The following is a 27,699-nucleotide window of genomic DNA, read 5'->3' as shown; positions in this document are numbered from 1 at the left end:
ACAGACATCAATCATGTCACCCTACAAGAAGGAGGAAGGCTCAGCTCAGGATTGTGGAGCAGAGCAGGAAGCTGAGGAGGAAGACCCTTTTTACAAAGGGTGGGTTGTAGCCAACCATGATAGTGTACACTATAGTGACAATTTTGGAATTATGGTTTCATTTAAAAACACAGTAATATTATGAAAATCTGTTTTCCTTTTAATCCCAGGTGTGGGGCTATGACTATGATTTGCCTTGTGCTCTAGCAGAGGTGTGATTTTGCCAGCTGCAGATAGTTTCTGCAACTGTGTGATATTTGGAATTCTAGGAACTTTTCAGAGGATATATAAATGCTGGGCCCCTGAGAGATGAGGTCATTTGTTAGTGGGTTGTCCATTAGATGTTGGTTGCTGTAGGTTGTTGCTGGTTGTTGTTGATCACAGTTTGTTAGGCAGTTGTGTGTAGAGAAGAAACAACAAGAAGAAGAAATTAGCTATCCTGATTGCTAAGCTCAAACTTGCCCCCAAGGAACTCAGTGTCCCTGATCAGCAGGAAGTAGTCTGACTGTAGATAATATTGCCCCTTTCAGACCCCTGATTTTATTCAGGGATCTTATTTCTTTCCTCTCTGGTAGAGATTGGTTTAATGTTTTGATTTAATGGGGAACCTGTGTGTCCAAAGGTTGAAGGTCCTTGTCTCCAATTGGTTTTTGATCGATCACTAAAGATGTCAGCAGCCAATGGCTGGGCAAAGGGAGACAGGGTAGAACCTTAGAACTGTGTGGGCTAGGGCACTGAAAAGAGGATGAGAGACAGACAATCGCCATGACTCAGGGAAGAAAAATGGGACATAGGAGCTACAGGAGGGAAAGCCAACCAGCCATGTGAGAATGTGGGTGGGTGGCCATTGGCCATTTCCCCCGATTGGGCCTGTGGTAACAGGGGAAGGTTTAGGAGTGCCCAACCTTTGAGCTAGCCAAAGGCATTTAATTAACTGGTGGGTGTGTGTGTGTGTGTGTATGTGTGTGTGTATGTATGTGTGTATGTATGTGTGTATGTGTATGTATGTGTGTGTATCTATGTGTATCTGTGTGTATCTGTGTATGTGTGTATGTGTGTGTGTGTATCTGTGTTCCATTTGTGAATCCAGATAGCAATGTACTTAAAATTACCATCACACCTCTCTATCCTTCTTTCTCTCCTATCTAGTGTGAGGAGGCTGAAAGGAAGGAAGAAACAGCGTAGCGAAGGATGGAAGAAAGAAGAACCCCAAACCTAGCAGAATACAGCTACAGCCCACCTATAATCCCAGCACTGGAGGGTGAAGCTGGGAAGCACTAACGTGCTCTTTGTGTAGCTCAACCTATCACCAACTTGGGGTCTTGCTTTGGTTTGAGTTTGTTGGGGAGGAAGGATGTAGATGTTTGGTTTTACCAAGAGTTTTTGGTTTTTTACTTCTTTGCTTGAGACAGGGTCTAAGGTGTCCCAGGCGGGTGGAGAATGCTGTGAGGATGGCCTTGACCTTCTGACCCTCTGACACTGTGCACTAACCGAGAACATGAGGAAGCTCAACAGATCAACATCACACCCTACTACTACATCAAGGAAGGAAGGGGAGAGGGGAAATCAAGTTATGTAATTTAAACTTTTAAAGAGCTTTTGTGTCTTTGCCTGTGTGTATGTCTGTGTGTACGTCTGTGCACCATGTGCATACAGTACCCACAGAGGTCAGAGGGTATCAGATCCCCTGGAACTAAAGTTACAGACCATTACTGTTAGGTCCAAAGTGGGTTCCCTAAAATGACAGCCTTGGATCAGCTCGCGCTGCTGCACTCTGACCAGGGAAACAGACGGGCTGCTGGTGGATAAACAAAGCCTTAAAAGCAGAGTCTCAGAATTTGTGAGGCAGGTTTCTGTTAGTCGGAAAGTCTCCACTGCCCTTCTCTGTCCCGGCGGGCATCTCATTCCCTATCAACACATACTTGCAACACATCAAAATCCCCTCCTAGGAGCTGGTGAGATGGCTCAGCAGTTAAAGAGCACTGACTGCTCTTCCAGAGGTCCTGAGTTCAATTCCCAGCAACCACATGGTGGCTCACAACCATCTATAATGGGATCTGATGCCCTCTTCTGGTGTGTCTGAAGACAGTGACAGTGTACTCACATACATGAAATAAATAAATAAATATTAAAAAAAAAAAAAATCCCCTCCTAGTTCCCAGGCTGTCCTGACCCACAGGAACCCCCACACTAACTTCCAGGCTCCCTCCCAACCCTTCTCTTAAAAAACTGGTATACTTTCCCAGTCTTTTGCTATGCTCTATGCCCCCAGAGATAGCCATAGCAACATTGAATTTTCCCAAATAAAGCTTTCTTTCTACCCATGAAGCAGTTCAGTTCAGTGGTTTTACTGTGCCCTCATAGCTCTGAGCTGCCAAGTAAGTACTGGAAACTGAAGTTGGATCCTCTAGAAGAGTGGCCAGTGTCCTTAACCAGCAAGTCACCTATATCCTCAGCCCGAAATTATGTACTTTAGCAGAGTCTGGTGGTGCACACCTAAAATTCTGGCACTCAGGAGACTGCCTAGCCTGGGCAACATAACAAGGCCCCGTTTCACAACCTCATGGTTCAGGGGTGCAGTGTTTACATGTACAAAGCTCTAGGTTTAATCTGCAGCACAGGAAGAGAAAGACCCCGACCACACGTATGGTGGCTCACATCTGTAATCCCGATGTTTGTGAGGTAGAGGTAAGGGGGCTGTGATGAGTTCGAGGCCAACCTGGACTACATGGTGAGACTCTGTCTCAAAACATTATCACCGGCTGACCGTATACAACAGTGCCCAGACTGAGATCTTCCAAAGCAAACCACAATGGCATCCAGCCTCCTGCCTGCATGCGCCTCTATATGCATCCTTTCTTTATTTTAGGGAACAAGTCAAGACATTTTCTCTGTAAACATTTTAGACTGTGTGGCACACTCTTATAGGTGGTATTTCTTTACAAGTCTTTAAAATCCAACAACCAAATCTGGCTGGGGCTAGCATTGGGTGGGTCTTATAAGCATAGTAAAAATGCCTTTTAGACAAGTAAACATAGCTTAGTTGGGAATCCACTACACCCAAGGCTGCACCTAATATCCAGCACCCAGTGACATTACTCACTTAAGATAACCTGCCACAGTCCTAGAGCCCCATGCACCCACCGCAAGGTCCATAAACAGAGACCAAGAACAATGTTCTTCTTTGCACATCTGGACAGACATCACCTTGATCTACTCTGTGGCTGGAGAGTCTCCTTCAGGATCCTGACCCTCAAATCAGAGACTTTGTTATAAGTCAGACCTGACCTTCAGAAAAGGTATGTCTCACAGGTGAGAACCTTGGGAAGACAGGCTCAGGTCATTAAGAATTTAGAGTGTGAACCTTGTGTGATGACCTTCAGCATAATTGTTAGGAGACAGTTTACTGAGTCCACCCATCTCAGGAACAAGTTTCATCTGGCTGGCAAGGTTAAAACCAAGTTCATGTTCGCAGGCCCCAGAACCAACTGCTAACCTGCTTCTTCAGATGCTTCATAAACTATGTGTTAACCAGTAAAGGATATGCAGAGGGAAGCTGCTGTTATCCCGCTGTCTACACTAAAGCATACAAATTGTAAACATATTGCCTGTCGTGACTTAATTGACTATGTACCACTTGCCCATTCCTTTGTTTTCTCGTCATTCTGAATTCTGGACCAGAGTCCAGGAGGGTCAACCTGAAACCAGGTGACCGGATAAGGCTCAGCCAGCTACTTTAACTTCCTTGTGTCAAAATATAATTAGTCAATGCAACAGTGCATTCTGCTCCGTCTCACTTTCTGTTCCCACCCTCTAAAAATGTTGTAATCTCCCTTCAGGGTTGAGATTCAAATCCCGCAAATTGGCCACCTCCCTGTGTCACAGAAAATAAAGCTTCCATTTTTAAGCTTCTGTCTCGGAAATGAGTTTCTTGGCTTCCACCCTGAACCCAACATAATAATGTACAACTTTTGTTACACTAACTGTGAATATCTACCTTCTTGTTCATGACAAGAAACCCAGGGAACGGTCCTAACAGAATCTTATGAGTGAATCGTTGGCTTCCTTCCATGACCTGCATGAGCACATTTAGACAGCGGGGCAGAGGTGAAAGAGGGGATAGCTCCTGCCTCAGTCCTAGCCACTGACTCCCTGCCCCAAGTTTTAGGTAAAAATGACTGTGCCTGTAGGCTATTAGAACCACCCTCTTCAGACTCTGATGCAGCAGGTAGTTGCCAGGCTGCTCCCAAAAAGGGCAAGCCAAATGACGTGTCCAAAATTGAGTCTAGGCCCAACTCAACCTGGACTATAGGAGGTTGTCTAGAAGTTAGCCAGCATTCCTCAGGAACTTGTAAAGCTCGTTCTACCAAAAGAGGTCACTTCCTTACCTCAGCAAAGGGGACCTATGGTTCTTCAACCAACTTATAGTGCCTACCAGCATTTCAAGTCCGTGCTAACAACCTAGTTGCTGCCTCCCCAAGGTTCCTCATCCCTCTTATGACCTGGCTGTTCTCTAGGCTCCTGTTCCTGCTTTCTTGCTCTGATTTCTCTATTCTCCATCCCTTGCTCGCCTCCCCTCTCTCACAGATAGCTAGCCATGTCCAGTTTACCTCTTTCTCTCTCTGCTCTGAACTCTTCCAGATGCCTCTGGCCATTCTCTCCCTCATATCTACAATGATAACCTTTCTCTTAACTATACCATGGAGTGGTCATGTTATCAGTTCATACAGTAGCATGCAGTTTATAGTAGCATACAGGCAGGGCACATTCTCAGAGAGGGGAGCAATACTGACCAGTCTGTGGGAGCTAAAGTTAAGTTTAAATTACTGCGCTTAAGAGATCTATAAAACAAAAACTCAAGTCCCACCTAGCCAAGAACAGACAACTTCCTGAAATGTTGGGGGCTGTTGTTCATGTAAGAAGACAAGTCATGACTTTTCACTTTTATAAACAAGGTTGGTTGCCCCAACTATACAAGACATGCTTGATCCTATACAGGAGTTATATATACATACAGATCCTGTAGGAGGTGTTACATAGGCAGAAAGTACATCAGGATGTATGTTTGCCAACAACTTGACAAAGGCAAGAAGTACACAGCCTTGTTTTGCCTTCATAAGCACCAGACTAACATAATTCATGGCCATTCTCTGGGAATCCCAGGAATGACCTTGGCCAGTGTCCATTGTCCTAGCCAGTATTTAATAAAGCTTGCTTCAAACTTGGCCTTATTCTTGCCTGGTAGGATGAACAATTCCTAACTCCAAATGTTTACTACCTCTCTGGGCATGTAGGCATTTCTTCTTGTTTCACAGACAACTCTGGCCATTTCCTAGCAGCCTGTATGAGTCAGAGTAAGGCCAGAGCCATGAAGGGTGAGGTCCCAAACCCAAGAGAAAGTAGCCCTCAAGGACCACAGTCTCAGTTGACGCCTGGATTGACTTTAAAGAGCCAACAAAATGGCTCAGCAGATAAAGGCGCTTGCTGTCAAGCCTGATGAGCCGAGTCTGACCCATATGATGAAAGCAGAGAACTGTGTTTACAAATATCTTCACACACATGTACACATATGTACACACATGTACGTACACACACATGTACAAGCACACATGCACAAACACACACACAAATAATATAGAAAAGATTTAAGATTGGCTTAAAAATAACAAAATATCGTTTATCATTAAAACAAAATACTTGTTTCAAAATCTAGACAATGTTAAAAATAAAGTCCAAGGGCCGGGCAGTGGTGGCGCACGCCTTTAATCCCAGCACTTTGGAGGCAGAGGCAGGCGGATTTCTAAGTTTGAGGCTAGCCTGGTCTACAGAGTGAACTCCAGGACAGCCAGGGCTACACAGAGAAACCCTGTCTCAGAAAAACCAAAAAAATAAAATAAAGTCCAAGCACAGCTAGGTGAAAGGGTTTCCTAGGTAGTCAGCATTCATGGTAAATACTGAATAAAGGGAAAAGGTGCCAGCAGAGAATGCCCAAATGTGTGCCACTAGATCACCCTGACAACAGGCAAGCATCAGGTCTACGGTGCTGGCCATTTCTCCTCGCTTACACGGTCACAGTGAAAGTGCATGTAAACTTCCCACATCTTTCCCATTCAACATTACGGTACAAGTTCATCTCCATACTATCAGACAAGCTCACTCATCGTGTAAGATGTTCACAGTGAGCATTCTGGCACACTCCTTTATTCCCAGCACTCAAAGGCAGGAACAGGAAGATCTCTGGGAATTTAAGGCCAGCCTGGTCTATTAACAACCTGTCCTGTTCCAGGGGAGCCAGGGCTACAGAAAACTGAGTTCAATCCCTAATACTGCAAAAAACAAACTGACAGACAAAAATTGCCCAAGAGCCTCTCCTCACCCCCAAATTAATTAATTAATTAATTACACAACACCAGTTCTAAGAACAAAACAGTGCTAGGATTCTATGCTCTGCACACAGGAGGACAAACTCCTTGGCAGGGTCATGCCTGGTGAACATTCAGGTCAGACCAGGTGTTCTGCTTCCCTGAACAGGGCTTTGGAATCTTGCTGCTCAGCTCTTCCTGAGTTAAGACAATGTCTTCAGGGCAGATCCTCCACCCAGGTTCAGATATTTTGTTAACCATCTTCCACACACAACCCCCCACTCCCCCCCACCCCCCCCCACCCCCCGCTATCAGCAGCCTGTGCAGGTGTCTACTCGGGCCTGCAATTGGGGCCCATGGAGCTAGCCTGGTCCTTGTACTGGATAGGCCTCAGCTACAGCTCAGGGCACTCTTGCTATAGACTCCTAGCAGGTATAAGGAGGAGCTTAGTCACTAGGTGATGGACATGGCTCATGCTTGTAACTCTGAGTTACCCCAACATCGTCCAAACTCACTTCTTTACTGGTGTCAGAGCTCAACTCTCCTTGCCATAATAAAGCTATTGCCTACCTTGAAGAAAAACAAAACACAAAACCAATGTTTGTGATAGATACTGGATAAAGAGGCATCTGGCACCAAAGAAATGGTTAAATTACCAACAACAGAGAAAGCCCAAATTTGGACCACCAGACCATCCTAAGAAAAGCAAGCACCAGATTTTGCCAGGATCAATAGCAAGCCTAGCTGAGCCCCCTAGCCTGGCCACACTCCCCAACACGACTGCTGTGTGCAGACTCTCGATCCCTCCTGTGATGGTGAGCTTAACCCAAAAGCCAAGTATTACTCAATAAGCCACTCATCACTGCTCAGCGCCTCCCCAGGTTGCTCTGCAGACTCTTCAATCAAGATGCCCCTGTACACTGGTGAGAGGTTGTCCATGGTCAATGGAGGCCCAGGCTCCCAAGGTCACCCAACACAGCTTTGTGCCTTTTACACATCACAATGCCAGCAGCCACCCTTTCTTACAAGGTGGTCTCCCCCTCCAGGCTGCACACCACTGGCACCAAGGGTAAGAAGAGAGATGCCTGGATCTCAGGCACTGACTCACACAACTCATCATCCTCAGAGGCACAGAATGCAGCCACATTCCAAGAGCGCTCAGAACTAAAGGCAGTTTCAATAAATATTTGTGGCAACTTGGTTGGGAAACTTTGTCAGATATTTAGTAGAACACTATGCTAGAAGTTGCTGTGAGGATATTTTTTAAAAGATTAACATTTGCATCAGTAGAGTTTTAGTTAAAAGATTGTCCTGCTGGACTAGATGGGCCTCAGCCAAACAAGAGAGGCTGCAATACAAAAACACCAACCTCTCCAGAGAAAGACTGAGTTCCACCAGCAAACTGCCTCTGGATTTGAACTGTGACTCCCCCTGCCAGTCTATCTGCAGAGTTAAACTTATCGCACTCCACAATCCCACGTGTCAATTATCCAAATCAAGAAGAAGAAAATTCAGAACAAGACAGGTAAAGAGTTACACACCAGAATCTCAGCCCAGGAAAAGCTGGGCTACATGACACCCTGTCTCAAAATAAACAAACAAACACAAACAAAGAGACTGTGACATATAGGCAGAGTTAAAGTGGTAAAGGAACACACAACACTAGTTATTTCACAGAAGTATGATTAAAACAAGAGGGCTCAGACTTTGCTCCCAGGCTCAAACCATCCATAGTCTGAGAATATGAATATTGCTGCTGAGAAATGCCTCAAACAGATAGCTGGGTATAGAAAAAAAATAGCCTTATACAGATGACATTCCAGAGGCAAGATGATGTAGCTAAGGCTAGCCTGCGGTACATCCAGAGACCCTACCGAAAAACAACAATAAAAGCAAACAACATAAATAATCAACAGTGACAGAACCATTTAGCAAGAGAGGGTTCTGCAGACACAGAACCAATCAGAGGGATTCCATGTGGCCCTGCTTCGTGAGACTTCATGCTGAGTGTCCTGCAGGCTCTAGTGTGTGAGCCTTCCTTAGCGCTGTGCTTCTGAGAAGTAGGAGAGCTGTGTGAGTCCAAGTCCATGGACAGGAGAACACCAGCACCTCAGTTCACACTGTCAGAAGGAAGCTGTTCCCACCTCCCTCAGACTCCTCTGCTCTTGTCAGGTTCTGGCTAACAGGAAAGTCCTGTCATTAGTAAATCCACCCAAACACTGATCTCAGACTGAATACTCTCCCAGACTCTAGAAACAAGAATTTAACCTGGAAATCTCACGGTTCTGCAAAGGTGATCATTATATAAAACAACTGAATTATTTAATAACATAAAAAATAGTAAGTTCTGGGAGGCCGTGTATGTGGACCCGACTCCCAGCATGGCCAACCTCTTTGCCAAATTTCAACTCTGCAATTTTCTTTCCTCTGAAGCTCGCAGCATGGGGAGCATGACAGATGAGCGCAGGCAGATGGCCAGTGCACGTGTCACATTTTTAGATGTACTTATTTTATGTGTGTGGATGTTTTGCCTGCATGTGTGCATGTGTATCACATGCATGGTGCCCATCGTCCACAGAGACTAGAAGAAAGAAAGCATCAGATCCCTTGGGAGTAGCCTTACAGATGGCTGTGGCTCCCCGTGTGGGGACTGGGAATCAAATGTGGGTGTTCTGCAAGAGCAACAAACCTGATTAATGCTGTGTACTCTCTCCAGCCCCCAAAACTTTATAAACAGGTATAGTCTCCAATGGAATAAAAAAAAAGTTAATATTATACAAACATGAACATCAGAAGCACAGCACTGGAGGCCCCCTGTGGATGTTAAGGACACCATGGCATCTCAGTCCCACAGAAGGACACTTTCACATCTGTTCACAACATACTTTACCAAGAAGAATCGTGAAGTCAGCCATGATTACCACCATGTACTCAGAGCTGAAAAGAAACAGTACTTAACTGGCTAGTGCATCTGTAAAGAGTTGGAGTATGTAGAACCGTGAAGAGCAGCCAGCAGCAGTAGCAGCTCGCCTGTGTGACACCACTCAGTGTGCCAATACATGTGTGACACCACACAGTGTGCCAGTACCTGTGTAACACCATTCAGTGTGCCAGTACGTGTGTGACATCACTCTGCACCCGTACATGCATGTGTCACTCCACTCAGTGTGCTGGTATGTGTGTCAAAGGCCTTAGACACTGTGTGGCTTGGCTCTTTCCTCTGCGAACCAGACAGAAGTGATACCCACTAACCCAAAGTAGTGCCACACTGGCTGAAGGTCACTGGTGCAGTGCTGTTCTCAGCATTCCTTGCTTTGCTTTTTTTTTTTTTTTTTTTTTGAGACAGTCTCATGGGAGCCAGGGTTCTGATCTTGAACTTTCTGCTCCTCCTGCCCACCTCCCTGCCCCAGTGCTGATGGTAGATGTGCACCAGGACACTTAGCTTATGCAGTGCCAGAGCACAAACCCAGAACTCTGTGCATACCAATCAAGGACTTTACTGATGGAGCCATGTCGCCAGCCCTGCCACAGTTCTTAGGTTGTCTTTGTTACACAAGACAGTCATCTTTTCTCAGGCCAGCAGTTCTCAACCCGTGTGGATCATGACCCTCTGGGGGTTGAACAACAGTTTCACAGAGGTCATCGAAGACCATCAGAAAACACAGATATTTACATTATGGTGCATATCAGGACCAAAATTACATTTATGAAGTCCCAATGAAAATAAGTTTATGGTTGGGGTCACCACAGCATGAGGAGCTGTATTAAAGGGCCACAGCATTAGGAAGCTTGAGAACTAATGTCTTAGGCTCTGAAGATCTAATCAATGATACCTCTCCAAGCCAAGTCTACTTTCCTCATGAGCTTGTAACAGGTTAGAGACACAGGAAATCCCAGCTTTGTGAAAGCCAAAGCCTTATGTTCAAGCAAAAATTATAAGTACACATTCTGATGTTAATTTTGTATTAAATCCATTTAAATAGACTCCATTTCCTTAGTTCTCATCAGGGCAAGGTCAAAAAGGTCTAAAGAATAAAAAATGCCTCCAAAGAAATACAACGCTTGCACTATCTTCATGTATATATGTGGTACATGTTCATACATCCACGTTCACATGTGCACCCGTGGATGAGGCACACATGCCTTAGTGCACATGTGGAGGTCAGAGTTCAAGCTCATGTGTCCATGCTGTTCTTCTACCACATTTGAGCCAGGATCTTTCTTGTTTTACCTGACTTCAAGCGTCCAGTGGTACTCATCTCCCATCTCTCCCTGGGAATGCCAGGATAACAGGTGCCTGCTCTGCTGCATCCAGCTGGGATGCTGGGGACCTGAACTCAGGTTGTCAGGCTTGCATGGCCAGGGCTTTACCAATTGAGCCTTTTCCCCAGCCCCAAAACTCACTCACTCCACCGGCTTCCCTAGAAAACAGCCCCCTCACCATATAACATAATCTAACTCCCTCGTCAAGAGCTCAAGCAGAACTCACCTGTCTGGTGAGTGGGCGTGGCCCGGGTGCGCCCTCCCTAACGAGTTCCTGTACACTTCTTCTTCGTTCTCATCCACATCGTCATCAATGCTCTTCACATCAAGTTTCTGGTAGCCCAGTTCCCCATTCAGAGATGCAGAATCCATTTTCCACGAGTTGCTGCTCTGGCTCCCGTTGGAATTTGGCCCAAAGGGGCCTTCAAAGGCTGCCATGATGTTGACAGAGGATCGGTCAGAGTTCTCCTCCGAGCTTTCTGCAGTCCCAGGCATCTTTTTTAAAGTGTCCCCAGTACCCTGCTCCTCCTCATCATCATCAAAAGAGACAATGTTGGTCACCTTCTTCCTCCTTCTCCGCTCCCTCTTACATCGGGCATCTGGAAAAGGAAAGCAGTGATAACCGACAGAAGGAAGGCTGAGCCTCACTCCCATGGGCAGCAAAACCACTGCCACACCAAGAATAAACCAAAACTAAGTCAGATTCTTTTTCTCCCATATAACATACTCTGGCTATAATGTCCCTAGCTCCTCCGAGACCCTCCACACCCACTCAAATCCACACCCATTCTTTCCCTTTCTTTCTCTCTCAGAAACAGGCATCTAACAATAAAAGAAAAGAAAACTAATCAGAATAGAACAAAACAAACAAATAGGAAAAGAAGAACAGGAAAGATAGATGTGGAGACATACATATTCACACACACATAGAAAACCCATAAAGGCAAAAAAAAAAAAAAAAAAAAATCAAAAACCATAATATATAAGCAAAACCATTGTAGATTTAAAAAAAAAAAAAAAAAAACCAACTCCAAAAAATACCATTGAGTTTGTTTTATGTTGGCTACTACTGCTGGGCATTTTTTAGGGTTTTTTTTTTTTTTTTTAATTCTTTTTAAAGGTAGGGGTATGTGTGTGCACAAGCATGCATATATACACTAACAGAAGTAAAAAGAGGGCATCAGATCCCTTGGAGTTAGAGTTAGGCAGTTGTGAGACATGGGTGCTAGAAACCAAACTCAGGTCCTGTAGAAAAGCAGCAGACACTGGGGAGGTCAGAGGCACTAAAGACCAAACCTACAACTGTTATTTTGCTAAAGCTCAAACTGTCAAATATTCCTCTAAATATTTATTTTTACACCCACAGGTTAGAGGTATTTAGAGAACTTCCTTTTTATGCTGAGCAGCATTTACTGTAACTGATCACAGCCCTGAACATAAGCAGCTTCCAGGGCTCAGCCCTAAATGAGCCGCCTGCACCTACCTCAACCCCACCCCACCCCCATCCCCCAAGGCTCAGGGGACACCACAGACAACAGAAAGGAAGTAAGAGCCAGAAGGCAGGGAGGGGTGCTATACAAGGACTGCCAGACTTGACAGGGTTGTCCAGGTCAGTGTTTACCTGCCTAAGACCCGAGCCAGTCAACATTCCAGCACTGTGGAGGAGGGGACTGGAGGCAGTTGGTGGCAGCTGGGTTAGGGAATGTGAATCTCCTTCAGGTGCTAAGGCACCCATGCTGGGGGGTTCAGTAGGTAAAGTGTTGGCTGCACAAGCAGAAGGGCCTAAGTTGGACCCAGCCATGGGGGAAGCTGGACATGGAGATATACACCTGCAACTCCAGCCCTGGGACAGACAGCAGACACAGGCAGATGCCTAGAGCCTGATGATGACCAGCCAATCAGCGAGCTCCGGGTTCAGACAGAGATTCTGTCTCAAAACAAAACAAAACAAAGTGTACAGCCAAAGAGAAAGATGCCCCACACTGACGTCTGGCCTTTGAACCCACACACACGCACATACACGCACACACACACTGTATAAATAAACACACACACACAAAGATGACAGACATATGGAAACAGAGATAAAATAGAATTCCAAAAGTAGGGCTGCTGGGTCAGGTTGCGATTCTACTCTCAGGAGCTAGAAAGATCCAAGTTCAAGACCAGCATGGGCTTTGGAGTCACTTCAAAGCCACCCTAATGGTATGATAAGACCTTGTCTCAAAAATAAAAATTAAAAAGAACTTAAGATAAATACTTTTTAAAATTGTTTTCAAAGAGATGGCTATGATTACTGCCTTAATGGACTTCGAATGACAGGGATTGGTATTTAACAATAGCAACTCGCTAACAACTCCAAGTGTTCCAAGGGTATCATCAACTTCTGTTAAAAATTATCTCAGCTGAACCACTTTCCCCTCTGCTCAGAGCTACCCTGTTCTTTTAAGCCACTATCTAAAGGGCATCCTCCCAACACAGGCAAGCCCAGAGCCCTCTCTGCAGCGTCCTGTGCTTGCATCTAGCACACCACAAGAACAATAAGCTGCCTTTGCCTTTTTATTTTAAAATATCACCCCTGCCCAACCCCAAGAAGATTAACATGATGCTAGCAGAACCTTAGCTCACTACTGATCATAAAAACTCACAAAAGGAAGAAAGGAGAGAAGTGGTGGGAGATGACCCACCTGGCGTCCTGGGCGGCTTCTCTACCCTTCCTGTCAGTCCCACTCACAGTGAAAGATGATAAAAAAAAAAAAAAAAAAAAAAAAACACCCACAGACTTTGGTCCCTGAGGAGTGACAGCATTAGGGGTTCCTCTCAGGTCCACTCTCATTTCCTTTTCAGTGGCCCTACTGTGCTACCTCCAAGGCCCCTTCTGGCTTACCAACATGGACATTCTTGGATATGACTGGCAGAGGGTCCGTCTCCTGCTCAGGCTTGATGAGAATGGAGACAGCAGAGGCCGCTGTGATCTCCCTGAGAAGGCTGCTCATGCCCTGTGTGGACTCCTTCAGCAAAGATGTCACGTTTTGCGTTGACTCTTTTAAGAGGTCAGAGACAGTGGGAGCAAACTTGCTCTGCCCATTCAAGTCCTTGTTGTCAATGTTAATCGCAAAGAGTATAGAGTTCAGACCTGTCAAAAACAGCAGAAAGGGGACACTGCAGTGCTTACTGTCATGGGGTCACACTTCCAGCAAAAAGACAGTCTACAACTGACACAAGAGGACAAGTACTCGTCTTCAGCATCTATAAAACCATCCGACCCTGCATTGGTAGATACAGAGTGAGAAAGTCAGCTAACAAGAGTCACCTAGAAGCTGATGGTAGGAGTTCGGGAGAGGGGCTTGCCTGGACTGAGGCACAGAAAGCCACACGGCAGCTTGTCATCTCCCAGAGTTCTGCTTCTCTGTCTGTGCAATTGCGACAACAGCAACCATCTCAGGATTGTGAGTACTGAAGACTTTACCTACCAACACCTCATCAAGAGCTTAGTGTGCACCAAACAGGTCCTTACAGTTCCTGTAGTCAAGACTGACACTGGCAATCTACAGCCTATAAAGAAAAGCACAGCCAAAGCCTGACTCTCTCATCCCTAGACGAGCCTAACATGGCCCTCATGCGGGGCTCCGTGTCAGGTTTTAGAAGAAAAAGAGTGTAATGTGACTTCTCCAGCCACAGTCACAGCAACCCAGGGCCTCACTTCACACTGATAAGCTGCATACAAGGCCTTTTATCTTCTGTGCCTCTCTTAAAGTCTTAAAGAAAGGTGCCTGCAAAGCTAACAGCGTTCTCAATTCACAGAGGAGGACAGAAGAGGTAACAGAGCTGACAGAATTCAGCTGACATGCAGCAAAACCAGAGTCAAGGCAGTCAGCCAGTCTCCAGTTCTTTATCGCTCGCCTGCCAGGCCACAAGGCACGCTCTTCAACCATGCGCATCATCATCTGCACGGTGTCAAATTCTAGACAAATTGGCCCAGTATAAAAAGCAACACAACAGTCAAGAGGACACAGAGCATCGTGGCATCCACTCCCAGAAGCTCTCTGCTCACCAAGCTTCTCAGGACTCATCACCCCTGGCCTCAACAGGCTTACCAGCTGCCATGGTAGGGAGCATGCTGGACCTTTCTTCATCCATCACAAAAGACCAATCTTCATAGAATGTGCTGCAAAAGCAAAAAGAAAAGAGATGATTCTTACAGGATGGTAGTTCTCAGCATCCATTACTGGTCAATGATGCCATTACATGGCTCCCTAACAAACACCAGGCCTAGGCTGTCACCCAGAAGGAATTTGGTCCCTCTCCACTTTGAAGCTTCTCACTAGAAACACAGGTCTGAATGCACAGACCCTGACTTCCTTCTCTGTCCCCTGAGACCCTGAGCTTTAGAGGACTGAAATAGATATGTGCAGATATATATATAAAGAAACAAAGTTGAGGAGGACAGAGGGATGGACTCCACTCAACAAGGTACCCCGAGATAGACAGGAAGTCCAGGCTCACCAACAGCGCTCACCTGATTGGCTAATTCAAGAAAAGATAATTTCAGAAGCAATTACAGAGCTTCAGGAATCCATCAACAGGGCGTGCACTTACAATAAGTGCTGGGCTACAAACTCACACTCCAAGTTAGTCATGGAAAAAGTGGGGAGGGCAAAGGGCTCCTGTGCATTTCAGTAGCAGCTGGGGATGGTCAGGGACGCCTACAGGTACCTAAGGCAACCTAGCCAATCAACAGAACAGCAGAGCTTAAGAGCAGGCCTCCCAAGGCGAATTTCCAAGACTTGGTCAATAATTTATATGACTCTATTAGGCAATAAACCACCAGCCTCCTCAATGCCAGGGGACACAATTCTAAGTGCAGCTTCAATAATGTGCTGAGCGGCCTGCAGTTCAGCCAGAGATGGAGAGAAGTAGCTGCTGACGTGACTGAGACAGCAGAGAGGGGGCATGGCAGGACGATAACAAACCCTGTCAGGCTAGCATTCTGATCACACTCAATTCCACAGCAAATTGGAATCAGCTGAAACCTGAACTCGCTTTTGTACATGTAAATGAATCTGAAGAATGTGTGAGAATGTGTGTGTGTTGTGTGTGTAAGAAAGTGTGTGAGAGAGAAAGTGTGTGTGTGTGTGTGTGTGTGTGTGTGTGTGTGTGTGTGTGAAAGAGGGTGAATGTGTGAGTGAGAGAGAGAGAAAATGTGTGTGTGTATGAGAGTATGAAAGTGTGTGTGAGAGACAGAGTATGTGTGAGAATGTTCATGTGAAAGAGTATTGTGAGAAAGAGTGTGTGTGAGAGTGTGTGTGTGTTTGGGAGAAAGAATATATGTAAGTATGTGTGCGTGAGAGCATGTGTGAGAGTATGTGTATGTGTTAGTGTGTGTGAGTGAGAGAGAATGTGTATGAGTGTGTGAGAGAGTGTGTGTGTGAGAGAGAATGTATGTACATGTGTGCATGTAAGAGTGTATGTGTGTCTATGAATGCGCTTGCATATAGAGGCCAGAGAACAACCTCTAGTGTAATTCCACGGGATCCATTCACCTTCTTTGAGACAGGGTCTCTCACTGGCCTGGAAATGCCCAAGTAGGCTAGGCTGGGTGGCCAGGGATCCACCTGTCTCTGCCTCCTCATCACTGGGACATGCACCACTGTGCTAGCTCTTTTTATGTGGACTGTAGTTGCTGTAGGTTTTAAATGTCTTCTTTGTTATTTTAATTTTACTTTTATTATTGTACACATGTGTGTCTGCAAGATGTGTATGAATCGGGCACACATGTAGAGGTCCACAGAAACTTTTCAGGAGTCAGTTCTCTCTCCTTCCACTGTAGGATTCATGGGACCTGGAAGCTGAACGCAGAGTTAATGTCCGTGTGGCCAGCAAGATCCATGTCAGTAACCTGGGTGTTTTTAAGAGCAAGTCCAGAGCAACCACAGAATCACTGGTAGAATTACATCCCAGAGCAACAAGGGCAGCACAGGATGGAGTCTCTGTCCAGCATGCACGAGTCAGATTTCTAGTAAAGAAAAAAGTAAAGCTGAGAAAAAGTTGTTGGGGGGTTAAGGGGACTACCGAAGCAGAAAGGGAGACTGGAACCTCCAGAAACCTGGCAAGATTGAAATCAAGGGCCTGTTGCAGTGCTAAGAAGCCAGCTTACTACATTAACAGAATTTAAGTGTCAAGTCTAGGCCCTACTAACACAGAAGGCCCCAGAGAGGACTGATCGTGGCTCTTTGGGTCTTCAGGTGACATAAACTATCTAGTCTACCATCCTCACAGGCAGGGAACAACACAAAGAAATAAAAGTGGCCAGCTTAGGCCTGTGAGGCTTCTCAAGTGTTGCTTACTACAATACAAGCTGACCTGAGTAAACTTTATGCTTAAGAAAAAAATAGCACATGATAAAAAAAATAAAATAAAAGTGTTTAATAAAAACAAAGCACTTCCTTCCCTGATGTCTCATGTTCTAAGCCGGCTCATACAGGCCTTTAATCCTAGCACTAGAGAAACAGGCCAGCACGGGCTATAACAGTGAGTTCCAGGCTAGCCAGGACTACACGTGAGTATTGTCTCAAAATAAACAAAAGAATAAACTAAGCTTCTATATCTTTTGGTCAGGTTTGGATTGAGTACACTAAAGAATCCCAAATTAAAACTCCACAGAGTGAAGGGCAGTCTGTGTCCTAAGGCAATAGCTGTCTGTACCACAGCAAGCACTGATGGAGTGCAGGCTACAGGTGCCACACAGGGTCCCTTCTAGTCCTTGTGGCATTTGTCCTCCTACCAAGGGAGTGGCTAGCAGGGCTGCAGTGGGGAAGCCCCTTCTCCCCGGCTGGGAGACTAGGGCTGTGCTGCGGGGTACCTGAGCCTGGTTCGGTCAGCCAGCAGCATGTGCAGGTAGCGCTCAAGGGAGTGCTCGTTTAGGGCACAGCGCAGCCAGGCCCGGCCTCTGCCAACGTCGGCGGTGATGTGGTGCAGGGAGTAGAAGCGCTGCAGCTCGTGCTTGTTGAGGACCTCCTTCACGTAGACCCAGAACACAGGCTCTGCAGAGAGAAGCAGCAGGATGTCACAGAGCCTGCAAGCTGTCATCTCTGCAGTAATGTCAGTCAGTAGAGAACTTTATGGGGTATAAATGGCATTAGTTTCTTAGCACAGACAAGGTAGAACAAAGCAATAATCAAAACAGGACTTCAACCCCCACCCAGAGACCACCATTCTTAGTTAACATTTTCAAAACTTTCCAGCCAGTATTTTTTTCTTGCATCTTTTTAAACACAAAAATCAACATTTGTGAAAGCTAAATTGTGTCCCCAAACATAACCACACCCTCATTCCTGAAAGCTGTGAATGAAGCCTAACACAGTGAAGGACTCTTGGCAACTCTGATGATGTCAATTCCTGTGGACACACATGTCTTCAAAAGAAGGCAGAGAAACTGACCCACGGTCGTGTGACTAGGGAAGCAAAGATTAGAATGATGTGGCCACTTCCAAAGAATGGCAGCAGCCAGCAGCCCAAGCTGGGAGAGGTAAGAACAGCTGCTATCCTGTAGTATCAGCAGGAACCAGCCTGCCATTGTCATCCTGACATGTCAGCCAAGTGAAACTGACCTAGGAGCTGCAGCTCCCAGGACTATGAGCAGAGATCCCTTTAAGCCACACACGATGCCATATATCTACAGTCCTGGCTAATCAGGTAGCTGAGGCAACAGCAGAGTTTGAGCAAGCAAGTTCAAAGTTAGCCTGGGCAACATAGCAAGATCCCATCCCATCTCAACAACAACAAAATACATTACAGAGTATATTATTGTTTATGTATACATACATAGATACATACATACATACATAGATACATGAATCAATTGTATCTTGATTCGGTTTTTCCTAAATCATCAACATTTCCCGGAATCGAAAGTCCTCAGAACAATTTTGTATTGTTACTTATTCATTCAGTCTTCTGAATGTTGAATGTGATTTCTGGCAGCTTCCTAGTAGGATATAATTTTGTTCTATCTTGATTACAAAGAATTTGCTGCTTCCCCTCACGTTGAAAAGAACACCCTAGAACATGAATAATCACCCTCCTTTCTAGATCCTCAGGAGAGCTTCCTCAATGGTCAACTACTTGGTATAAGGATGGGAACAAGTTTAAGGCTATGGGAAGGGTACATAAGGTTGTACTGAGCCACAGCCAGCCAGCCATCCTTACCGGCATCTCTTCAGGTCTACCTTTCCTACCCATAAGCTCCAATGACTTGGGGGTGGAAATCCTAAGGCATAGCTCCTTTCATGACCAACTTTAGTGTCAGCATCGGCTCATCGACACTTCTCCACGCTATGGTCAGTACTGCAATGGCAGCCGTTAGCTCTTGAGATTTAACTGGGCACCAGCCATTGCCCAAACAGTTCATAATTTGCCTCCCTCACACCAAGGCTGCCTCTTCAAAGGCAAAGCCAGCAAGTCCCACCTAGTTAATGTAAATGTTAATAAGCAGCACAGGTGAGCAGGAGTGTGGGGCCAAACACAAGCCATTCAAATCATGTTCAGCCTCTGACACCTTCAAAACGAGCATGCTTACAACTGTTTGATTTCTAACTGGGGCAGAGCCAGGTCTCCGCTACCAAACCCAGCTTTCTTTTTTTATTAGCTTATATTTTGTAATCATCATCATCACATCATCATGGTTATTAGTATGTGCTTTGATGTTTTGTCTACATGTATGTCTGTGAAAAGGTGCCCGCTCCTCTAGAACTGGAGTTACAGACAGCTGTGAGCTGGGTACTGGGAATCGAACCCAGGTCCTCTGGAAGAGCAGCCAGTACTCTTAACCACTGCGCCGTCTCTCCAGCCCTGAAATGCAGCTTTCAGTCCAGGAGCCAAACAGGTACGCAGACCCTTCTGAGAACACTAAAGTCATTGAGGTTTTCTTCCAGAAGAATGCTAATATGCACAGCTCTGAAAGCTACACCCAGATTAAGAAGCTTACTCTACTAATCCAGTTTAACCAATTTAGGCTACTGTACCATTCTAGTGATCCCCAAGCAGTGCCAAGCCAGGAGAGAGAACAAAGACTCATCATTAAGGGGCCTTCAATCCAGCACACAGGACAAACAAGGGATGAGATCACTCAGCTATGTAGCCTTGGGTAGGCACAGAATCATACTAAACCTCAGATTCCTATCCCATGAGCACAGAATAGATGAACTAGGATTGTGGGTTGCCTGGAGAAAAGAGCAGGTAGAGTATTGAGCACAAGGCCCACATGACAACTCAACAATGGCAGCCTGACACAAGATAACCAACACCCAGGGCTAAGAGGAGGCACTATGTAGCCGTCTCTTTCCCTTTCTGTACCAGTACCACCTAAATGTGTATATATGAATGTGTAGGTATTTGGGGATCCAGCCACCCTTCCAGGTCTTTTAACTTTGTTACTTATATTGTGTGTGTGTGTGTGTGTGTGTGTGTGTGTGTGTGTGTGTGTATCCACCACATGTGTGCAAACAGCAGAGGACAACTTGCAGGAGTAAGTTTTCTCCTTCCAACATGTGGGTTCCAGAGACTGAACTTTGGTCATCAGGCTTGGAAACCAGAGCCTTCAGCTGAACCATTGCACTGGCTTCATGTTTCAGAACAAACTTCTCAGGAAGAAAGAGAAAGTGCAGTTCAGTCTCAGCCCTCACATGGCAGACTCATGGACTATACAACCACACAGAAGTAGCTGCAGACCCTTCTCTGCCTCTCTGTTCTTTCCTACAAACTGAACCATCCTGTCCAGGAAGCAGAGAGACTCTGAAGACTTACAAGGATTAGGAAGCTCCTAAAAGTTACAAGATTCACAGGGCCCCATCTAAAGTGATAAAGGCATCAAGCACCTCCTGAGGAGAGGAGACTCTGGTGGAGCTGACTGAAGTTGGACAGTAAGCCTCAGGGATGCAGCTTTGTTGAATCATCACCCATGCCAGGTGGCTTTCTATGATACAGCTTCCCCTGAGCTAGCCATGCTTCTGAGAGTAACCCCCCAAAACTCACTAGCTCATCAAACTGGATTCAGGTAGAGTCATTTTTTGGCCTGTCATTATTTCCCTATCTGCTATGCAAGAGATTTGTTCATGTCCAAGAAAAGTTACATTTAAACACCAGCACAGGGGACTCTGGGGGACATAGTACCCATCAAGTAACTCTTACATTCTGCTCAAAAAGCTGCAGTAACCTCCCTCTGACCTTGAATACCAGGAACACTTTACTGTAAAGTCTGTTTTCACCTTTCCAGTTTGCAAATTGCTTACCGTGAGGATCCTCTTCAAGCCTGTCAGCAATGCAACTGATGATAAGAATTATCCCAGCAGGGCTCCACTCCAGAATTAATGTGGTCTATTTAAAGTACAGCTCACCTGCCTCTTAATGCAAGCAGTGCCTATAATTTAATTTTGAAATCTATAGTGATCTGTTTTGAAACGTGGGGAAAGTTCCAGAAGCATGCCAGGGCTTCAACTTCTCAGAGCATCCAAGAGTAACTGCCAGTAAGAACAGAGCCAGGAAGGGGGTGCTGAAGTGAGACTCTGTTTGTAGCTGACTAACAGAACCAGCTTTTGGCAGTTTTTAACAAGTCTTGGCTTTCGTTAACAATGCCAAAAATTCATACCTTGCATGGATTCAATGCATGGTGGGTAAAGTGCTTGATTAACAATAGGAAGATCCCCAGCACCCATGTGAAAAAGCCAGGTGCAACTGGCAGCACACGCCTTTAACCCCAGCACTTAGAAGGCAGATGTAGGCGGACCACTGTGAGTCAAAACTAACCTGGTCTCTACATAAACTTCAGGCCAGCCAGAGCTCCACAATGAGACACTGACTTAAAACCTCACTACAACAGTGCACATGCTATCCCAGCTCTGGGAAATCAGAGACAGGAAGATGCCGTGGCCTGCTAGTCAGCCATTCTAGCCCAGTAAGTGAGCTCCTGCTTCTGTGAAGGATTGTTTCTCAAAAAATAAGACACAAAGCAATTGAAGAAGACACCTAACCTGACCTCTGGCCTGCACAAACACATGTACATGCATAAACACACACACACTAAAATAACATGTAAAATGTGAATATAAATTGACTCAATTAGTGTCAGCCACAGCTCAAATGCTGGATCTCTAAGACCAAAGTGTCCTTTGGTAAATGGCTATCTGTCACTTGAACCAGAACACAGTTAGTATGATGAAATGGAGTTTGTTCTCTGATCATCTGATGAGCCTCTACACAGGACTCATACCCCTGAATAACAGCACTCCTCCAGAGCCTACAGGGGAAGCAGCCCACTGACCAGCAGCTCTCCTATGAGACTTGAAAGAGTGCAACAGAGCAGGGTAAAGCACTGTACAAAATTAAGCAACATATCACCCAACTTTAAGGACCTGTCTCCTTGCCGGGCGGTGGTGACGCACGCCTTTAATCCCAGCACTTGGGAGGCAAGAGGCAGGTGGATTTCCGAGTTTGAGGCCAGCCTGGTCTACAGAGTGAGTTCCAGGACAGCCAGGGCTACACAGAGAAACCCTGTCTCGAAAAAACAAAAAACAAAACAAAACAAAGGACCTGTCTCCTTGTAAACAAGTAGAAAGGGCATCTTTCTCTCACATGATTAGACAGGATAGGTACTGGCTCCAAGACTCTGAATGACTGAAGTGTTGACTTCGATCTAAGGTCAGTCACAGAGGTTTATCACACCTCTGGGCCTCAAACTCACAATCAGAAGATGAAGAAAGGCTCAGATAAAGCCAGCTGTCACACTTTTATCAGGCAAAGATAAGCAACCACAGAAAACCACAAGGAAGTAGAGTGGAGAAAAGAGCAGGGGCTGGCCTGACCACTCCTGGGTACCTGGAAAGGAGGGTGCACCACAGAGCAAACTCCAGGGAGCGAATCTGACACAAGGAACCAGTACACAGAGCCAAACACAGCCATCCATGCTGAGGCAGGGGTGATCCACACCGCCCTCCAGCCTAAGAGCTGGGGGGAAACTGCTGCTCATGCCAGGATTGGCCCAACCAGTGAGCAGGGGGTCAGCAGGCAGCGCTCCCAAGGAGGGACCACAGCTTTGTCATCCCACCACCTTCCAGGTGGCCACAAGGCTATGTCTAGAGCAGAGGGGCTGTGGTTTAAATTTAAATCACAAATAGTAAAAATCTGTCTATCAAACATATCAACCTGATCCTTTTTGTTTTTATAAATCCATGAAAAGTACACAAGAAAATTCAGCATTTTAACCATTTTTATTTTTTATTACATTTTACTGTCTCTCTCTCTCTCTCTCTCTCTCTCTCTCTCTCTCTCTCTCTCTGTGTGTGTGTGTGTGTGTGTGTGTGTGTGTGTGTGTGTGTGTTTTAAGAGGAAAACTTAAAAGAGTCCATTGTCAGTCAGCCAAGCATGGTGGCACACACTTTTAATCCCAACACTTGGGAGGCAGAGACAGGCAGATCTCTGAGAGTTCAAGGCCAGCCTGGTCTACAGAGTGAGTTCCAGGACAGCCAGGGCTACACAGAGAAACCCTGTCTTGAAAAACAAAACAAAGTCAGTTCTCTTCTTCCACCCTGTGAATCCAGGAATCAAACATAGATCCTCATGTTTGCACAGCAGGCAGTGTGCACCTTGGGCAGTGTGTGTGTGTGTGTGTGTCTGTGTGTATGTGTTTGTGTGTGTGTGTGTGTCTGTGTGTGTGTGTGTGTTATTTTTGGTATGTGCAGCATGTGAGTGGTGCATGTGTGTTGTCTATGAACATGTGGGTGTGGCATATGTACACACAAGGAGGCCAGAGGAGAACACAGAGTGTCCTGCTCCATCACACTCTACTCAGTCCTTTGAGACGAGTCTCTCACTAAACCTGAAGCAAGGCTGATAGCCAGCACCAAGCCTCAGCAGTGCTTGGTTTCTGCCCAACAGTACTAGCATGACAGGCACGTGCATAGCCACACCCAACATTTTACACAGAGAGGCAATAGAGATTTGAACTCAGATTCTCAAGCTTGCATAGCAAGCATTCTGACCCACCTAACCATCTCCCTAGCCCCAGAAAGCAGCGCTTCTAAAGCTTGTGACTCATCTCCTTTTAGGTGTGTACTTGATCTTTGAAGAAGCATACTCATCCTGAGATAATTAAAGGACCCAAGGGACTTCCAAGCAGGTAATCTGCTCAAAAATTGACAAATCAAGATATCAAATATGAGCCTTCATGACGCATCAAAATTAAAGACTTTAAACAGCCAGCAGTCACAGCATCCCCAAGAGACATTAGTCCAGATATACCAGACTGCTTCTCGGTACTAGGGATTGAACCAGGCACACGCTAGGCAAGCACCATGCCACTGAGGTATACTCCTCTTTACAGAGGCAGGATCTCATTTGAACTTGCAATCCTGCCTCAGCACCCAGAACTTGACATAATGGAACCCAATCATGCACTCAATTCTCTTGCAGTGGCATTGACCCTATGCCATCCAGATGCCAAGGCCCCTCCTGGGGGCGAGGGGGTGGCCCATGGACATCTTCACAGTCTAGAGCCCATCCTGATGTTGAGGAACAGCATCCCAATAGCTCTCCCAATAAGGCCAGCCATTCTTTACCATAGCTAACCACCTGTTAGGAACCCTGGACACAATTCAGTATTCTCTCCACGTGGTCAGCAGACATCCTTCCAAGGCCTCTTTCACCAGAAGTAGATTTGCAAGTTCATAACAATAACAAAGAAACCCCAAGAAGGAACTGAAAGCACTGCATGAAGCGGAGACACACAGTGCGGACTTCCCCATTCATCAAGATGGCTTTCCTGGCACAAGCATCTTCCTCAGAAACCAGTGTTCTATAGAAATGAAATCATTTCCCAAGGGGACTCAGAGAATCAAAATGTAAACTCTGCTTAAAATTAAGTGCAATGGGCCATTTTCAAAAATCCCCACCTAGGCTCAAGAAGTCAGTATCTTACTGAAAGGTGGGAAAAGAGAGCAGAAGCTGGGAGTTGGCTTCCCAGGAAAATTAGCACTTGGCCAGAAATCATGATTTTGACATAGTCCTTGGTCACCTCTATGATATACAGACTCTAAGCTACAGCAGTAGGTAAGCCCAGACCCTGCCCCTTCCCTTCCAGGAAAAGCAACAGGCAGGAGAGCAGGCCCCGCCATCAGGGGGCCTCACAGAGATCGGGTTCAGGACTGCTGAGGCACAGTCAAGATGAAATGGGTAGGTAGGTCAAGAAAGAAACATGAAATTTCTAAGGAGTATACATTAAAACCACAGTGAGATAGCACATCATGTCCATTTGGAGCTAGCATGTCATGCCCTGTTGGGAATTGGTTCTAATGCTTTGTCTTAATTCGGCTCCCAAAGCCACACTTCCAGACCTGAGGGTCCCCGCCCCCAGCTCGCTTCAATTGGTAATAAAGAACTGACTGATATACAGCCAGTGGTTTGGGCAGGGAGATGGAGGTAGGACCTTTAGATTGCATGGGCAAGGAACCACGAGAGAGAGGAGAACAAGAGAATCACCATGACTCAGAGGGAGAGGGATCAGATTTGAGAGCTACAGGAGGAAAATCATCCAGCAGTGTAGATGGAGAGGGAAAGCGGCCCTATGAGAGTCGGGGGTGGGGAGGCTGCCCAGAAGGTAACAGGGCAGGAAAGATAAAACATAGATTTAGAAGGTGTTAAGCCAGGAATACCACAAGGGGATGCGGGAGGTTTAGAAGTGCCGAACCATTGAGCTAGTCAAGGCATATCAAAATTAGCTGGCGTGTGTGTGTGTGTGTGTGTGTGTGTGTGTGTGTGTGTGTGAATGTGTGTGCCTTTCACTCACGAATCCAGAGCTCTTGGACAGGTGCAGTGTGTGCTCTACCCTGGCAGGAGCCAGAGCAGTTTAATTCACCGCTACAATGTCCCTTTGGATGGCTGTTAGTTTTTGTGGGGTTTTCTTAAGTCAAAGAAAGCGACGTGGAGACACGATGAGGTAAGAGGGCAACCTGATAAGAAGAAAGGAATGGACATGCAGTGCTCTCTCACTGAGGTTTCATGTAGTCTCCCTAGAAAGGGCAGCGCTGAAAGTGACCAAGAGCCTACAGAAACACTCTGCACTGAGCGCCTGCAGCCACTGCGCTGCTGGGTAGGAAGCAAAGTGGTGCAGCGCTGAGAACAAAGTATTAAACACAAGGCCAGAGACTGCAAAGGTGCTTGCTGCCGGGCCTGACAACCGGAGCTCCAGCCTTGAGCCCCATGTGGAGGAAGGAGTGTACACACACACACACTCACACACATAAACACACACAGTTACACACTCACACATGCTCTCACACACATTCATACATATACACACTCATACATATACACACTCATATACTCACAGTCATTCACACACACTCATACACTCACACATACACATACACTCACACACTCACACTATACAAACACATTCACACACACACTAACAGAAGAACAGGTACGTAGACAGCAACTTTCACCAAGAGTCCAAACTGAGACACATTATGGCCCATATCCAAAATCCCAGCACCTGAAGAGGCAGAGGAAATAAGCTCACAAGAGCAATGCCAGCCTTCAGTACACAGAGTCTGAGGATTGCCAAAGCTACCCAGCAACACTTGTCTCACAGAGAGAAAAACAGAACTGAAGCAAAACAGACGTGTAGAAATATGGGGAAATAAATCTGAAGGCTGACAAAACGGAGTGTGCAGGAGTGGGAATGACACACCAAGAAACAAACAGAAACAGAAAGTGTGTCCAGCTGCCACGTTGCAGGAGCAGAATGAAGCAGTGCTTCGAGGTCTGGCTTCAAGACTAGAAGGTCCTTGACACCCAAGGCTACCAGAAAAGGGGGATTACACTTCAACAGGTGGTTTAGTCAGCAATAGTGTCTGTAGCATGTCTGACCCTGTGTGTCACACATGTATATATGAATGTGTGTGTGTCACCCTTTGTGGCCTGCTACCGCACAAAGCAACCATTAGTACTGAAAAGAACATCAAAGCCCAAGGATAAGCACAGAGAGCAAACACCAAAGCTGTGCCCTGTGCTCCCTGTCCTGCCAGGCAGACGCAGAGCTTCTTCCACAACATGGCGCTAAGGGGACTAGCTAATGCAGCCCACCCATCACAGGCCACGCTTTTGAAACTTTCTCAGACACTTTTAATTAATTTTTATTTTGTTTAAAAATCCATCACTTCCAACTATGATTCAGAGGCAGTCATGTGCCTGAACACCCAGTGGCCAGCTCTGGCTCTGTACTGAGAGATTGTGGGGTCTGTGCCTCAACACCCAGTGGCCAGCTGTGGCTCTGTACTGAGAGACTGTGGGGTCTGTTAGGCACAGGACATGGACACACAGGCTGCAAAGCTGTGAGGAGTTCTTGCAGCTATGACAGACTAAGACACTCTTAACGCATGAGCCGAAGTCATTACACCGGCTCTTAAGGTGCTTCCTTCAAGCATTCTGCCACAGCAACGAGAAAGGAGCTACTACGCCTCCAGAGCCATCCTGTTACAACAGACCCAAGAAACCAAGCAAGATGGTGCCACTCACTAAGCACAGTTTTTCTGAAGAGTCTGTATTTTCCACTAGGAGCCAAGGACTGGGGAAGAAGTATAATCACATGGTGTCTTGTCTTCACAATGCTTACCATCTCAAAGGGAATGGGAACAACTGGCAACTGAATATGGTGATAAGGTGAGATCTACTGTCCTTTCTTCCAGAAGACACAGGTGGGATGTTCTTGTCTACAAAGGGCCAACAGGTAAACACTTTATACATTAAGGGTCATGAGGTCTCTGTAGTAACTGACACAATCAGTTGTGTTCCAATAAAACTTTATTTACAAAGCTGATCTCCACCGTAAGTGGCCACAGTTGCTCTATATATGCTGTTTAACTTTCTCCTGAGTTTGGAGTCATGATCACCAGGAGGCCCTCTTTCTGAAACAACATGCCATCACAAATAATCAACGTCAGAACCTCAAAATCCCATCTCAGAGATCTGAGCAGGAATCCTA

At 46.0% G+C, this 27,699-nt stretch overlaps 1 protein-coding gene and 1 long non-coding RNA gene across 5 annotated transcripts in view; one reads left to right on the top strand and one right to left on the bottom strand.

The window, feature by feature from the left end:
• Snx29 (sorting nexin 29) overlaps window positions 1-27,699 on the bottom strand; it is a 389,041-nt gene that overhangs the window by 318,788 nt on the left and 42,554 nt on the right. For 2 of the 4 annotated variants that reach the window (XM_034506447.2, XM_076937433.1), the window contains 4 exons: window positions 17,527-17,707; window positions 14,762-14,832; window positions 13,552-13,800; window positions 10,891-11,263 (listed from right to left, as the gene is read on the bottom strand). In XM_034506447.2, coding sequence (XP_034362338.1) covers window positions 10,891-11,263; window positions 13,552-13,800; window positions 14,762-14,832; window positions 17,527-17,707 — 874 coding nt within the window. Of the gene's footprint in view, window positions 1-10,890; window positions 11,264-13,551; window positions 13,801-14,761; window positions 14,833-15,183; window positions 15,431-16,207; window positions 16,662-17,526; window positions 17,708-27,699 lie in introns of those variants that run through there. The other 2 variants (XM_076937434.1, XM_076937435.1) reach the window with 2 other exon arrangements.
• LOC143442549 (uncharacterized) lies at window positions 733-1,637 on the top strand. Its single transcript, XR_013110797.1, has 2 exons — window positions 733-863; window positions 1,189-1,637. It is a non-coding gene; the product is annotated as an uncharacterized LOC143442549 (long non-coding RNA).

The sequence above is a fragment of the Arvicanthis niloticus genome, chromosome 6 (assembly GCF_011762505.2).
Source record: "Arvicanthis niloticus isolate mArvNil1 chromosome 6, mArvNil1.pat.X, whole genome shotgun sequence".
NCBI lineage: Eukaryota > Metazoa > Chordata > Mammalia > Rodentia > Muridae > Arvicanthis > Arvicanthis niloticus.
The sequence above is the reverse complement of the archived record's forward strand: the minus strand, read 5'-3'. Positions and strand labels throughout refer to the sequence as shown.